General features: G+C 37.3%; 1 protein-coding gene across 5 annotated transcripts in view; it reads left to right on the top strand.

The window, feature by feature from the left end:
* Positions 1-15916, top strand: part of TRPC6 (transient receptor potential cation channel subfamily C member 6) — a 124663-nt gene that overhangs the window by 85359 nt on the left and 23388 nt on the right. For all 5 annotated transcript variants that reach the window (XR_009009335.1, XM_057553754.1, XM_007191211.2 and 2 more), the window contains exons 3-5: positions 5580-5765; positions 7652-7816; positions 13611-13827. Coding sequence is in view for 4 of the 5 variants with exons in the window: in XM_057553754.1 (XP_057409737.1) it covers positions 5580-5765; positions 7652-7816; positions 13611-13827 (568 nt within the window). In the remaining variant the exon portion in view is untranslated. The remainder of the gene's footprint in view (positions 1-5579; positions 5766-7651; positions 7817-13610; positions 13828-15916) is intronic.

The following is a 15916-nucleotide window of genomic DNA, read 5'->3' as shown; positions in this document are numbered from 1 at the left end:
TCCTGCTACTTTACCAAATTCATTGATTAGCTCTAGTAGTTTTCTGGTAGCATCTTCAGGATTCTCTATGTATAGTATCATGTCATCTTCAAACAGTGACAGTTTTATTTCTTTTCAGATTTGGATTCCTTTTATTTCTTTTTCTTCTCTGATTGCTGTGGCTAAAAGTTCCAAAACTATGTTGAATAATAGTGGTGAGAGTGGGCACCCTTGTCTTGTTCCTGATCTTAGTGGAAATGGTTTCAGTTTTTCACCATTGAGAATGATGTTGGCTGTGGGTTTAATGTGTCATTTAAAGCTTGTATTTCCTTACTTATTTTCATTTTGGTTAATCTGTCTGTTGGTGTAAGTGAGGTGTTAAAGTCCCCTACTATTATTGTGTTACTGTTGATTTCCCCTTTTATGGTTGTTAGCATTTGCCTATGTATTGAGGTGCTCCTATGTTGCGTGCATAAATATTTACAATTGTTATATCTTCTTCTTGGATTGACCCTTTGATCATTATGTCGTGTCCTTCCTTGTCTCTTGTAATAGTCTTTACTTTAAAGTCAGTTTTTCTGATATGAATCTTTCTACTCCAACTTTCTTTTGATTTCCATTTGCATGGAATATCTTTTTCCATCCCTTCACTTTCAGTCTCTTTGTGTCCCTAGGTCTGAAGTGGGTCTCTTGTAGACTGCATATATGCAGGTCTTGTTTTTGTATCCATTCAGCCAGTCTGTGTCTTTTGGTTGGAGCATTTAATCCATTTACGCTTAAGGTAATATTTGATATGTATGTTTCTATTACCATTTTCTTAATTGTTTTGGGTTTGTTTTTATAGGTCTTTTTCTTGTCTTTTGTTTCCTTCCTAGAGAAGTTTCTTTAGCATTTGCTGTAAAGCTGGTTTGGTGGTGCTGAATTCTCTTAACTTTTGCTTGTCTGTGAAGCTCTTGATTTCTCTGTCAAATTTGAATGAGATCCTTGCTGGGTATAGTAATATTTGTTGTAGTTTTTTCCCTTTCATCACTTTAAATATATCTTGCCACTCCCTTCTGGACTGCAGAGTTTCTGCTGAAAGATCAGCTGTTAAGCTTATGGGGATTCCCTTGTATGTTATTTGTTGCTTTTCCCTTGCTGCTTTTAATATTTTTTCTTTGTGTTTAATTTTTGTTAGTTTGATTAATATGAGTCTTACCATGTTTCTCCTTGGGTTTATCCTGTATGGGACTCTCTGTGCTTCCTGAACTTGATTGACTATTTCCTTTCCCATGTTAGGTAAGTTTTCAAGTAAAATCTCTTCAAATTATTTTCTCAGACCCTTTCTTTTTTTCTTCTTCTTCTGGGATGCCTATAATTCGAATGTTGGTGCACTTAATGTTGTCCCAGAGGTCTCTGAGACTGTCCTCCATTCTTTTCTTTCCTTTGTCTTTATTGTGCTCTGTGGCAGTTATTTCCACCATTCTCCCAGCTCATTTATCCATTCTCCTGACTCAGTTGTATTGATTCCTTCTAGAGTATTTTTGTTTTGTTTTGTTTTTAATTATTTTTTATTTATTTATTTATGGCTGTGTTGGGTCTTCGTTTCTGTGCGAGGGCTTTCTCTAGTTGTGGCAAGTGGGGGCCACTCTTCATCGCGATGCGCGGGCCTCTCACTATCGCGGCCTCTCTTGTTGCGGAGCACAGGCTCCAGACGCGCAGGCTCAGTAACTGTGGCTCACGGGCCCAGCTGCTCCGTGGCACGTGGGATCTTCCCAGACCAGGGCTCGAACCCGTGTGCCCTGCATTAGCAGGCAGATTCTCAACCACTGCGCCACCAGGGAAGCCCATAGAGTATTTTTAATTTTAGCTATTGTGTTGTTCATTACTGTTTGTTTGCCCTTTAGTTCTTCTAGGTCCTTGTTAAACATTTCTTGTATTTTCTCTACTCTATTTCCAAGATCATCTTTACTATCATTACTCTGAGTTCTTTTTCAGATAGTTTGCCTATTTCTTCTTCATTTATTTGATCTTGTGGGTTTTTATCTTGCTCCTTTGCCTGCAAGATATTTCTCTGTCTTCTCATTTTGTCTGATTTACAGTATTTGAGGTCTCCTTTCCCTAGGCTGCAGGTTCATAGTTCCTCTTCCTGCTGTTCTCTGCCTGCAGTGGAGAGGTTGGCCCAGTGGCTTGTGTAGGCTTCCTGATGGGAGGGACTGGTACTGGTGGGTGTAGCTGAGTCTTTTCCCTCTGCTGAGCAGGGCTATGTCAGGTGGTGTGTTTTGGGGTGTCTGTGAGCTTAGTATGACTTTAGGTAGTCTGTGTGCTGATGGGTGGGTTTGTGTTCCTGTCTTGTTTGTTGTTTTGTGTGAAGCGTACAGCACTGGGAACTGCTGGCAGTTGGGTGGAACAGGGCCTTGGATTCAGATAGAGGCCTCCGTGAGAGCTCTCAGTGATTAATCTTCCCTGGGGCCAGGAATTCTCTAGTGGGCCAGCTTCCTGGACTCAGTGCTCCCACCCCAAAGCCTCAGACCCGACTTCCAGTCGAGGAACCAAGACCCTGCACGTCACTCGTTCCCACAATAAAGAGGATTAAAAAAAAAAAAAAAAAAGACTAACAAAACCCAAGACAAATGGTAAAAAGTAAAATCAAACAAAAACAGAAGCAAGGAAACACACACATGTACAAAAGAAATAAAAATAGAACCAAATAAAACAAAAAGCAAAGAACAACTAGTCAAATAGAGGAACTCAAAGGCGAAATCAAACAATTAGGATCAAAACTAACAAAAACACAAAACCAAAGCAGTGTGCCAACTGAAGAATAAAGTAAGGAAACAAAACCGATAAAAAGGATTAAAAAAAAATAATAAAATAAAATAAAAAGGGAAAAAACACAGGACAACAGAAAAGCAAAGTAGAAATGGAAATACTTTTAAAATAAATAATATATTAAGGAAAAAGAAGAAAAAAAATAAGGGAAAAGAACACAGAACAACAGAAAAGCAAAGTAAAAATAGAAATATATATTAAAAAAAGTTATAAAACACAAAGATCCCAAAAGACTAAATAAAAAAAAACTAAGACAATAACAACAAACAAAAAAAGAAAAAGAAACAAACAAAAAAGCCAGAACCAACAACAGAATGAATGAAAACATGATAAAATTCATAGTAATAATTATGTTTCCCTGGGGTCTCCACTGTAAGTGTCCTTGCACACACCGTGAGACACAGCCCACCTCTGCCTCCCCAAGAGGCCCTCCTCTGCCTCTGGGCTGGTCTCTGGACCTGCTGTGGGCCCTGTGGGAACCACTCAGACTCTGATCAGGCCCAATTCCTGCGTGTGCTGGCCCCCAAAGTCCACAGCTGCCAGAGCTAGACTGTTTTCATTTGTGGGAACACTCATTGTCTGCTCAGATATTCCATAGACACAGGGTCTACCTAGCTGATGATGGGGATTTAATCTGCAGCTTGAACAGCTGATGGAAAGATTTTTGATCTTCTTCCTTAGTCGCCCTGTTCCTGAGGTTCAGCTTTGGTTGTATCCCCACCTCTCCCTGTGGTCCACCCACAGGAGTCTGGTCCTGAGGCTGCCTTGGAGCTCTTGGGTCTGCCCCTGTGAGGACCGGGCGCAGAGGTGGTATGGCTGCTTGGATCACAGGACCCCTGGTGGCACCAAATGCACAGGGAAGCTGGTGGTCACGGGCACAAGAGACATGGCCCAAGTGAGGGCCTTTTCTGGTGTTCAGCATAAGATGTGTGAGGGCCAGCCCTGAGAGGGCTTCTTTTATTGGTGCCGGTGTGTGGGGAGAGAGAGGTTACAATAGTGGCTCCTCCCCCTGTGTGTGACTCAGCAATAGTGCCCTGCTTCCATGGCAGTCCAGTCTTCCTCCATAGGTATTCCCTGCTGCGGATTTCCTCCCTCCCGTCCCCTCAGTCTGTCTCCCCACAGCCAACAGCAGTTCTCGCTCCGGGTCTGTTCTCCAATCCCCACAGTCCAGCTCCCAGCCCCCTTGCACACCTGTGAACACACGTCCCAGTCTGGGGCACGTAGGACTGTGGTACAGACCACCTGTATATTTCTCACTCTGTCCCGTCTGCCATAGATCGGCCACTTCACCCTCTTCTGACAGCCTCAAATGCTTTTCCCTTTTGTCCCAATCGATTTCCCTGTCGGAGGCGGGGGGGGGGGTGGTTCCCTGAATTCGGGAATCTCTCCTCTGCTTCAGCTCCCCTGACCCAAGGTGCATGGCCCATCCCGCTTCCTCTCCTCCTCCTTCTTCCTCCTTTTTTTCATACTACCCAGTTATTCAGGGATCTTTATAATCCTTTCTGGTGTTGAAGGTCTTCTGCTGGTGTTCAGCTGGTATTCTGTGAGAGTTGTTGCATCTGTAGATGTATTCCTGATGCATCCGTGGGGAGAGATGAACTCCACGTCCTCCTACTCCTCTTTTATCTTAACTCCCCCTGCAAGGAATCTTTTTATCCTACAACACAATGGTGGCTTCAAGATGGAGGAGACAACTAATTCTGAACCTGGAAAGCTGGCGTTAAGAGTAAACTCTGCCATGGAGGCAGTGACCTCAAGGGACCTTAGTTTTTTGATGTGCAAAATGGGACTAGTATTTCCCTGGCTTGCCTCCCAGTTCTTCATAGATCAAAATAGAGAAGCATTCTACAAAAAGACAAAGTGGCATAATTCTTATAGGCAAAGGGTTTAGAGCAAAACAGGGTTATGTTTAAAGCCTCATTTTGATACTTAGTGGCTGCATGATCTTGGGCATATTATTTAACCTAAGTGATCAAGGAAACTGTGAAGATTAAATGATAATATGATCCACTTGGAATGCAACAAGTTCTAGCTAATAGGTTTTCTTTATTAATATTGGGTTATAAATGGCCTTATTTCAATGTAAGAGAATAAAGAGGAAGGAAATATCAGAAAGACCTGAATGAAGATATGAATGCATGGTGTATGTAAGTTCAAAATGAGTTTTTGGTGTTTAAATATGATCTGTACTCTCTAAATCCTCCCAAAATACCATTAGTTCATCAGCAGTAAATTACAGTGAAAGCATTTTCATTAAATTTCCTTTTCTCCAAAGAGAAGAATCTCAATTTGCAGATTTTATATTAGATCTCATCTTTTGACCCTGTGTTTGGTACATAATGTTCCTCGGTAACAATTTAGTAAATAGATAAGTGATATATGTTTGCTTTTGTCTAGCAAATATGTATTATGTGCCTAGCTGATGAAGTTATGAACATAAGAGATATATGTATTCAAAATAGTGTGAGCATGCTGTGGGAAATATTGCTTACTTTATATTTCTCCTAAATCAGCAGATGAGTTTGGCACAGTGCAGTACTTTTTGATAACTTTGGTTATGTTTTAGACAAATTTCCTCTTTCAGCATATAAAGAAAATCTTTATTGTGCTAGGATATTTCAGAGGTCACTCAGCAGAACGGCAATTGAAGATGTTAAAAGAATAGTAAACCTACAAATAGAGTTTTTTTCCTCTACAGACTGTCAAATCACTGATAAATTCTGCAGCATAACATAGTAAAATTTGCTACTTCTACATTATTGTTTCTTGCTTTGCTTTGTCTTTCCTAGAATGACTACAAAAAACTGTCAATGCAGTGCAAAGATTTTGTTGTTGGACTCCTCGATCTATGCAGAAATACCGAAGAAGTAGAGGCCATTCTGAACGGGGATGTTGAAATACACCACAGTGGTGGAGATCACGGTCGTCCAAATCTCAGCCGTTTAAAACTTGCCATTAAATATGACGTAAAAAAAGTAAGGTCAGGCCTGAAGCCCCTTTTACATTATTTCAGTTTTTATTGGTGCTAAATCAGGATGAAGGGTTGGCATAATTAGATTGAGCTGGGTTTTTCTAATTAATTGCACTAGGTAGGTTCTCTAACAATTCTAAGTGCCTGGTTGTGAGGCATTTAACCGACACTAATGCCAGTCTTTAAAACCTAGACTTGTGTATGCAGTGATTGACGCTTTCTTTTACTTAACTAATGATATAAAAATGACTTTGTGTGTTCAAACTACAAGGCATTTGTTATAGGATAGGAACATCATTATTTAAGACCCAACTCGGTTTTCCCATTTGTTAATATATTCCAATTCCAGACCAATGCCTTCTATTCCTTCTTTAGAGCATTTGAATCTCCTTCATCTTTATTTGTGGAGTATTTTTATCTCTGTCTTCATGTGGTGCCCCCTATCCTTGACTGCTTTCTTAGGTTATGTAAGATATCTTTTACAAAAAACAGTTTTTAAAAGTAGGTTTTCTAATAAAAGTAACACAGACTTATGGTAAGCTTTCAAACAATATAGACATGCCCTCTTTCTGTCTTCTCAATTCTTAACGGAGAGTAGTTAATCAATATTATATTTCTCTCCATAAATTTATACCTTGGACATCTTCACATATCAGTAAATAAACATCCACTTAATCTTTTCAAAGGCTGCATATCGTTATGTTTATTTATATCATTATGTTCATTTAGTCAGTTTAGTATTTAAGGGTGTTTATTATTTTCTTTATTTTTTTGTTATCTCAAAACATTTGTTAAATTTCCCTTCAAAAAAGGTGCACCAGTTTACACATGTCAACAGTGTGTGAGAGGGATTATTTCTTCCACTCATAATGGGTACTATTATTTTTTTCTTTTTTTAAAATAGATCTTTATTGGAGTATAATTACTTCACAATACTGTGTTAGTTTCTGTTGCACAACAAAGCGAATCAGCCATATGCATACACATGTCCCCATATCGCCACCCTCTTGAGCCTCCCTCCCATCCTCCCTATCCCACCCCTCTAGGTCATCGCAAAGCACCGAGCTGATCTCCCTGTGCTACATAATGGGTATTATTAAACCTTACCATTCTGAGAAGACAAACATTGTATCTTGATTTAATTATCTTCCAGGTTAACCATCCTTAAGAAACATTTTTAGTTCCTTTATATAACCTGTCCTTTGTCTAATTTTTAATATTCTTTACCAATTATTATTTTGAGTTGTTGCTTTTTGTATATTAAATAATGCAGCTCTCTGTCATATGTAGGGTTCATTTGTAAGAAATAAATATGTAAGAATAAAAAAATTCTGAAAAATAAAGAGTGAAATTTAATTATAAAATTTTGTTAATTGAAAGAGTTTATGGTGCAGGAATAAAAAGAAATATCAGTGGAATAGAATAGGCAGTCCAGAAAAAGACCCATATGCAAATGGGAGCCTAGTATAAAATAAGTTTAGCATTTTAGGTCAGTGCAGAAAAGGTCATATACTTTAAAAAAAAAAAGTATTTAGACATCTGATCTAGCAGGATCTTTATATCACTCCTTCTAGATGGGCAAAACATAAAAGTCCTGTTGTAAAATATTGATGAATATTTTTCCAATATTAAATTTCCAAAATTTGTTTATGCTTTGAAAGAAAACCCATTAGTCATAAAGCAAAAGTTGGAATCTTTGAATTTATGTAATACATATTAGAACCCCCTGCCATCTTGCTTGATACCTGTCCGCTACATATTTTACATTTGTTCTTTAATTCTAACAATATTTTTCATGAGCAAGAGCAGAACATAATATTAGAATGCAAGAAAAGAGTTTATGCTTAATCTTTAATCAAGCTGTTAAATGTTTTGTCACTCCCCTCCTAGTTTGTAGCTCATCCAAACTGTCAACAGCAGCTTTTGTCCATATGGTATGAGAACCTTTCCGGTTTGCGGCAGCAGACCACGGCAGTCAAGTTTCTTGTGGTCCTCGCCGTTGCCATCGGACTGCCTTTCCTGGCTCTCATTTACTGGTTTGCTCCATGCAGCAAGGTATGTCTGTGAAGCCTGCACCTCTGTTATCTCCTAGAAGTGTATTTGGTTTATATATCAGAGCCAGTTAAGCAAAGAAAACTCTATTTCCCAAATAAAAGTTTCAGGGAAGTCAGAGTTGGGTTTAAATAATCTTATTGTTTTTAATATTATAAAAATAACATATATTTACTATAAGAAATAAAGAAAGCAATGGAAAGAGAAAATTCACCTGTAATATTACCACTATTAATATGCCAAAGAAAACCTCAGTATATTTCCTATTTGTCCTCTCTCTAGTTACGCCTATGCATATATTTTTACATTTTTGATGAGGTATGCATTAAGCAGATAATCTCAAATAACACCCTAAAAGAACATGTTTCCTTTTGTTATTTCTCCTCTGGCAAAATTTGAGATGAAAGTTTTTGTTTTTTATTTATTTTAGTGAATATGACCAGATAAATCTTAATATAAATAAAGGGCAATTGTGTAAATATTACTATAATGCTTGTTTCAATGAAGACTATTTGTTTTAAAGACAGAGTACATTGTAACCTGACAACAAAGATAGCCTGTTTTTTTGTTTTTTTTGTTTTTGGCAAACTCTGCCCAGAATTTGATGAAATTAATTTGTTCAGATGGACCTAGCCTTTCATTAGTGCGACAGAAGAAGTTTGGAAAATGTTGACCTGTCATTCTGTTAACAGGCATAGAGATTTGTCCGCCCTGCATTGCCAACAATCTTATTCTTCGTGTTTTTGAAGCCACATTTCTGGAACTGTCTAAGTTTCAACTCTTAGAGTCAGGCTGAAATAATTCTAAAGCTATGTGGCTGAAATGTCTGCTGGACCATCTATTTATGTGCCATGTAGATATGCCAGTTGAATCACTTGCTGTTGTTAAATCTGGGCATGACTCATTTTCAAATATTTGTAACACGTGGGTGCAAAGACATATATCACCATTACCAACATATTTTCTTATTATTATTAATTAGTCATATATTTGGTGATTTAACCTTATAGGAATGTTAGTAAGTGGCTCATGGTAGGAAGCTGGTTTAAAGCCTTTTTCACATAGTGCGAACTTCATAATTACTTCCAGTGATGATGATAGGAACTGCTGGAAACTTGGCATTTTCTCCTGAGGGTAAAATCTGTCATCATAAATGTTTTTCCCTTAAATATATAAGGCCAAAAGTTGGCCTTATATATTTATAAATAAAATATAAAGGAGGAAAATAAAATGAAAATAGTGATATTTACTAGAATTAGAAATTTATAGCATGGATTTTTTTCTAGAAAGTTTTCTTTCTAGATTTTTCTTTTCCTCCCTTTTTCATAGGAATGACAGATTTCACTTTGAAAAAAGAATTAATTCTCCTTACTAGAACATAGGCTACATCTATGTATGTAGTCTCTGTTCTGCTTCTACTCACATTTCCTGGGTCTTCAGAGATTTAAGCTGAATTAAAAGTCGGGGGGGGGGGCTCTGAATTATCCTTGTTATTACCCTGTGATCAGTTAAATTATAATATCTCTTCTAAAGTGAATAATTGTCCCTCCCCATATCCAGTGAGTTCAAAAGCATAATGCCTTCCAGAGTGTTTGGTGTTTTAACAGACTAGTTTTGGCAGTCCTTAGAGTTGCACATTTCTTAAATTTTGATTGAATCCTAATTAACCTGATTTCCTTCACTATTTCTTCTTCCCTGGCCATGTTTCTTTCTGGCATCTGTTTTCCATCCTCGTTTATGAACCCTGAGGCAAATAATCAAATTAAAAGGACACTGTCAAGGTATTTTTTCTCATATATAAAATCTATTTTACTGTTATTTAATGTTTGAAGCATGATGATAAAATCTATTTTACATTTTTCCCTTTAGTAATATATATAAATATTATTTACAGTTTTAGAGAATTGATTTTTTTAAATGGGGGGAGATTGCTCAAGCTATATTGATGCTTTTATTTAAAATATTATTTAAAATATTACAAAATTCCAAAGCATCCATGAAAATTAAGCGAGATCAAATTGCAGGCCTATGCACCTTGACAGAGTCCCTGTTTCTATTTAAAGTTTGGTTTTCTTTCCTCAAGTCTGCTCTTTTCTGTAAGAAATTCTTTTTGTCCTTACTTGTTCTCTTTTTCCTCCATAACCCAAATGTGTTTTATACTCATTATAGTAAAAATAGGTCATGCTGTGATTTCAAATCATTTTGGCTTAAGCTATCTTCAACCTTTTCTGCTACTATTGGTATTTGATAGTTATTTGATCATCAGTAAATACTTAAAAAGAGTATGATATAATATTTAAAAGCAGGTATTTCTTTCAGTGCTTACTTTCAGTCATTTTTCCAGGTGCATCAATTTTTCACCTTGTTCAATGTTTCTTTAGTTATTTTTTTAGAAATCTGTTTACGTTACAGAATATATAGATGGCAAATTTTACTAAAATGAATAACTCACTTCAGTTCCTAAAGTCCATTGAGTGGTGCCAGAATCTCCTTTAGTTTAAAGAGAAACACAACTCTCAATGATTTGTAATAAGAAATAGAAGATATGACTATCCAAACACACCAGTTTAGTTTCCTGTCAACCAACTTTTTGTTTTTTTTTTGTTTATGTGTTTACTTGTTTTATTTTTAAAATTTTTTATTTATTTATTATTATTTTTTAAACATCTTTATTGGCGTATAATTGCTTTACAATGGTGTGTTAGTTTCTGCTTTATAACAAAGTGAGTCAGTTATACATATACATATATCCCCATATATCCTCCCTCTTGCGTCTCCCTCCCACCCTCCCTATCCCACCCCTCTAGGTGGTCACAAAGCACTGAGCTGATCTCCCTGTGCTATGTGGCTGCTTCCCACTAGCTATGTATTTTACGTTTGGTAGTATATATTTAGTAAGCAACAAAAGTCCCTGGTTTGATTCTCTTCTCTCCCTTCTGAATAAAATAAAGGAGTCATATTGTGTAAGAACCAGGAACCCAGGGAAGAAAGAAGGTGAAGCAGGTCAGGAGCGAGGGGCAGATCAGACACCGTGCCCTGAATAACTGAACGTTGGCTTTAGATGTGTCCAGACAGCTGAACTCAAGTTCCAGACCTCTCAGGCTTGAGGCACACTCTAATGTGGGTAGCTTTATTGTCACCCCGTTTTATATCTCCAGCCTTTTCTCTTCTCCTTCTCCTATTTTAATTTGTGCTCTCTTGAGTTTTTCGTAATTTTGTATTTTGAAGGCCGCCTCTGATTCTCTCCTGAACAAAGCAGGGAATAAATAAGTTTTCCATGGATTTTACTACTAATAGTCAATGCCCCAATCCCAGTTTTCCACAACAGTCAAATAAACTGAGAACTTTAAAAAACTAGTTTAATATTTATAATAATAGCTCTTTTCACCAGGAAGATATTGAACCTTGCAATAAATGATTAAATAAATCTTGTACACATGATTAAATCTTATATAAAACATGATTAAATCACCATGATTACAATAAATTGTATATAAAGCAAATGTAGAATTAAAATTGTATATGTGGCACACCATAGGAAAAGAAATTAAAGTCGCAGTAATGTTCAGTTTTTAATAGTCCATATTTTTTTAGAAAACATTGCTAAGGACAATAGGCAAAAGAAAATCAAACCTACTTTCTCTCCCATTTGTTTCAACTTTATTTGAGAGTTCTATTTAAACAAGATCTTAAAAAAACACAAAAAATACTCTTTGATTCAATCTAATGAGCATTTACTTATGGAAGTATGGTTTTTGGACAACATTTTTACAGCAACCTTTTACAAAGTAACTTTGGATTGGGTCTGCAATATATCTAACTGTATAGATCCATTGGCTTAAAACTAGATAGATAGAGTGATTGATCTAGATAAACACACACACACACACACAAACATGCATGCACGCATGCACATGCACACCCTGATATTCTGCCTGGCCTAAGATTCTAAATATCAAGAGAGAAGGGACTAAACTATGTGATTCATCCTAGCTCTAACTTTTATGATTTTGAAAACCATATAGACAGATAAATTGTGTAGGAACAGAGAACATTGATTGCATTCCTACCATTATAACATTTAGCTTTTTAAAATCTTAGAACCGTTTGTTCTCTAAGAATTTACATATATATATGCTTCAATGAGAAAATATGAACTTGTTTTGTAAACCAAATAGAAACATTAACTCAAACAAGTATGCCTGGGTTCAGATTCCAGCTCTACCACTTATAAGCTGTGTGACCTTTAAGCTAGTTTCTGGACCTCACTTCCTCAGTTTCTTCATCCATAAAGTGGGCATTTCAGCAGCATATACCTCTTTGTATTGTTGTAATTATATCATGAAATTAACAGGGTAAAGCACTTAAAACAGTACATACAAGTACTGGCCAAGTGTTGGTGGTATTATTATTAATTTTTACATTTTTCTGTAATAATAAACTCGTTTGAGAAGCTGTCGAAAGCTAATGGCCCTCTCCTAAGAAAAAATCCTTGCATACATGTATTTGAGTTTTGTTTACCATTACAGGGGATACACAGAGCCCTTGAGACACATCCTGGGCACACACCATCCCTCTGCCCCAGCTAGGATTCGTGCATCTTAGATGGAAATGATTCCTGTACTATAGATGCACAAGAGCTTTTATTGTCTCCAAATTTCATATGAAGAATCTGACTTTCACATAATTTAGGAAATTCACTCATTGCTACTCAGCTAATGAGGGAATGAAACTGGAACCTGAACCTAAAATGTGTTGGTTATGTGACCAGAGATGTATGTAATTGCCAATCTGCATTTTTTACCACACTGATGCAATTCTAGCCAAAAAATCCCACAAAACTTTTTTCTTAAACCTTTTCCCGAAGCCTATGAACAGCAAATATAAAGTGATTTCCAATAGGCTTTTGAAAATATAAAAAACGGTTTGAAGACCCTACAGCCACCCTTACAAACTGGTCCAGTGGTCCAGTTTAGTCCCCGTTTCCAGCCTCTGCACCTGAGACCCACCCCCTACTTGGTTTCCGTCGCCTGGGCCAGCTCCAGTGAATTCACCCATTCTTCCTTAAAACTCCCTTCCCAACGCGAGACCAAATGTTTTAACCTTTTGCTCCTATCCCATATTTAAAGATTTAGAGACGTTAAAAAAAAAAAAAAAAACGACAGACACTTGGACTTTTTTCAGTCCAGTGTCATTCCAGGACATCTTTCCAGTACGTGATGGAAACTGCCCTGCTGTCCTGTCCTGGGCTGGGAGTTCTCTTCTTGGTACTCCTGACTCTTACTCCATTTACAGCATCACTTGAAGCCTGATTTGCACCTATGTCAGTGAAATACACATGAGGACAACCAGCAGACAAATATCAACCAAGGTGTATACACTGTAAAGCAGATTCAGGTTAATATTTTCATTGCTGCTTCCTCAATACTTCACACCCACTAAATTAGTTTTCTTTTTATGAATAGTGGTGATACTATGCTCTGCCTTTTGTCATTACTATATTCATAAAATATTTTGTCAGTATTATATATAATATCTTAAGAACTTAAATGTCATTGAATAGAAGTTAATTTATTTAACTGTCAATCCAGAATATCAGCATATGTAGCTGAGCAACGTGACCAAAATTTTATATCAGCATAAGGAATTATTTTTCTATTATTAGTTATATAAAGGTACATAATTATCTTAGGAGACCACTGGAGTGCACAGATATTTATTCTTTTGTATATGCATGTGTGTTTTGCAAAATGTACAGAACAAAGCTAAGATTTTCTTTTGGTGTGTGTTGTGGCAGATGGGGAAGATAATGCGTGGCCCATTCATGAAGTTTGTAGCACATGCAGCCTCCTTCACCATTTTTCTGGGACTACTAGTCATGAATGCAGCTGACAGATTTGAAGGCACCAAACTCCTTCCTAATGAAACCAGCACAGATAATGCAAAACAGCTGTTCAGGATGAAAACCTCCTGCTTCTCATGGATGGAGATGCTCATTATTTCCTGGGTAATAGGTAAAGACTGATTTTTCTGTCATCATTTATTTTTACAGCCTTAGCAGTAGGACTGAATGACACTGATTCCCTCACACATCAGTTATACAGATGTATACAGCATGATACAATGCTCCACACAGCATGAATTTGTTGTTGTTGTTTTTAAAGCACAGTTATCTTGGGTTCATTATCAGTACCACAGTCTTCTCACATGCCACATGCTTTTCAGATTTCCAAGAAAAACCCAGGAAGAAAATGAACAGGATAGTATGAATCAAACCCTGCCAGTGATGAAAAACTGCCATTCGTGTTTTAGGAGAGCTGTGACTTCAAGTTTAAAAATAACCACATGATTTTACATTGCAATTTAATAGGAACTGAAGGTAGTAGTCACTCACATCTATTGAACATTTGTTATGTACCAAGAACTGTTCAAATCACTTTACATACATCATATCACGCACTCTGTTTGTGCCTTAGTGGTCCAATCTGTCATATAATAATGTCTACACTACAGCATTAATGTGAGGATTAATTTGCTTTAGATCTCCCAGATGGTAAGTGAAACAGAGGGAATGTGGTCTTAATTACTATGCTATTTGTCTTTAGAATCAATCATCCATATGGCTTGTCATTAAATATAATGCAAATGAAATATATTTCAATTGGATATTTATGAATGAATAAAGTCAGTAGCTATTACCTACCTAATAGCTGTCTATCTAACAAAGTGCCCTCATTAGGTAATGAGGATACTGAAGTGAATGAAATGCAGTCTTTATAGTCAAGGAAGTTAAGTCTGGGGGGAAGGGGCAGGTCAATAAGTAAATCAATAAAGAAAACCTATGTGACACATACTGTAACGGAGGAGCTATTAGGGTGTTATGAACACACATAGATTGGGCATCTAAATCTGACTGGGGTGAGGTGTGGATGGGGCGAAGGAGGCCTCCCTGAACAGTATGTTCAATCTGAGACTTTGAAGATAAGGACATGTTAATCCTACAGAGTGTTTATGGGGAGTAAGGACACTACAAGGCATGGATGCAAAATGTTAGATGCAAAGATGCAAAACTAGGTCGACAGCTGGCACCTCATTTGCAAAGTCATGTGTTAGGTCCAGCTATAAGGCAGGTTCACTTATGGATGTGGGTGATGGGAGATAAGGGTGGTGACATGGCCAGAGGATGATTTTCAGCTGTTGGTGATGTGATCCATCACATTTTAGAAAGGTCACAGTGGTTGTGAGGTAGAGGGTGGCTTTGGGGAGGGGTGAGTGTGGAGGCTGAGAGACAATTGAAGTGATCCCTGTGAGGAACATGGAGCCAGAAGTCAGGGCGTGGGGAAAGGAGTTGAGAGCTTCTTAAAAGACACGCTTCAAAGAACTTGGTGATGTATTGTACATGGAAAGGGAGAGCTGTGGATTCTGCCTTGGATTACTAGGTGGTGACTGCAAGTCTCTAGGAGGAAGAATATAGAGGGAAGATCATGCTTGAGACTGGGAGAATGAAAAGCTGGTAGGTAAGTTTGGGTTGTGATTGACTTTGAAGTGCCCATGGGATTTCCAGTTGAAGATGTCCACTAAAATGCAACCCCTGGGAGAAGCCAGGCTGTGGATAAAGTTTCAGCAATCTTCATAAGGCCCTGACTATGCATTAAGTCACCTAGGGTGTACATGTGGAGAGTGTCAAGAAAAGAGGGCTCAAGGAATCTTTATACAAAACCATTGGTAGCCCATAAGCTTGGTTCTCTTCCAGTGATCTGGAGAAGCATCTGCAGTCAGTTTTATATCACTTCTAGGGCAGGGGATGTCTTCTTGGCTTCCTCATACTGGGGCTGATAGGATGATCAATTGAAATACTACGAAGCACTATACAAATTACCATATGATCATTTTAAATGCATATGAGGTAATTCAACAGCATTGAGAGTTATTCAAAACTTCTGAATCACTTCATTTCCTGGAAATGTTCCAAGGAGAAATATAGTGTCTTAACATGTGAATTAAACCTTAGATAAAGAAGAGTTTGATTTTCCACTTTTTCTTTTTGAATTTAATTGATATTTACCTTATAATATAATGCTATAAGAAATAAATTACATTTCA

This window comes from Balaenoptera acutorostrata, chromosome 9 (genome assembly GCF_949987535.1).
Source record: "Balaenoptera acutorostrata chromosome 9, mBalAcu1.1, whole genome shotgun sequence".
Taxonomy (NCBI): domain Eukaryota; kingdom Metazoa; phylum Chordata; class Mammalia; order Artiodactyla; family Balaenopteridae; genus Balaenoptera; species Balaenoptera acutorostrata.
Note: the sequence above shows the minus strand (reverse complement) of the source record. Positions and strands in the feature narration are given on the sequence as shown.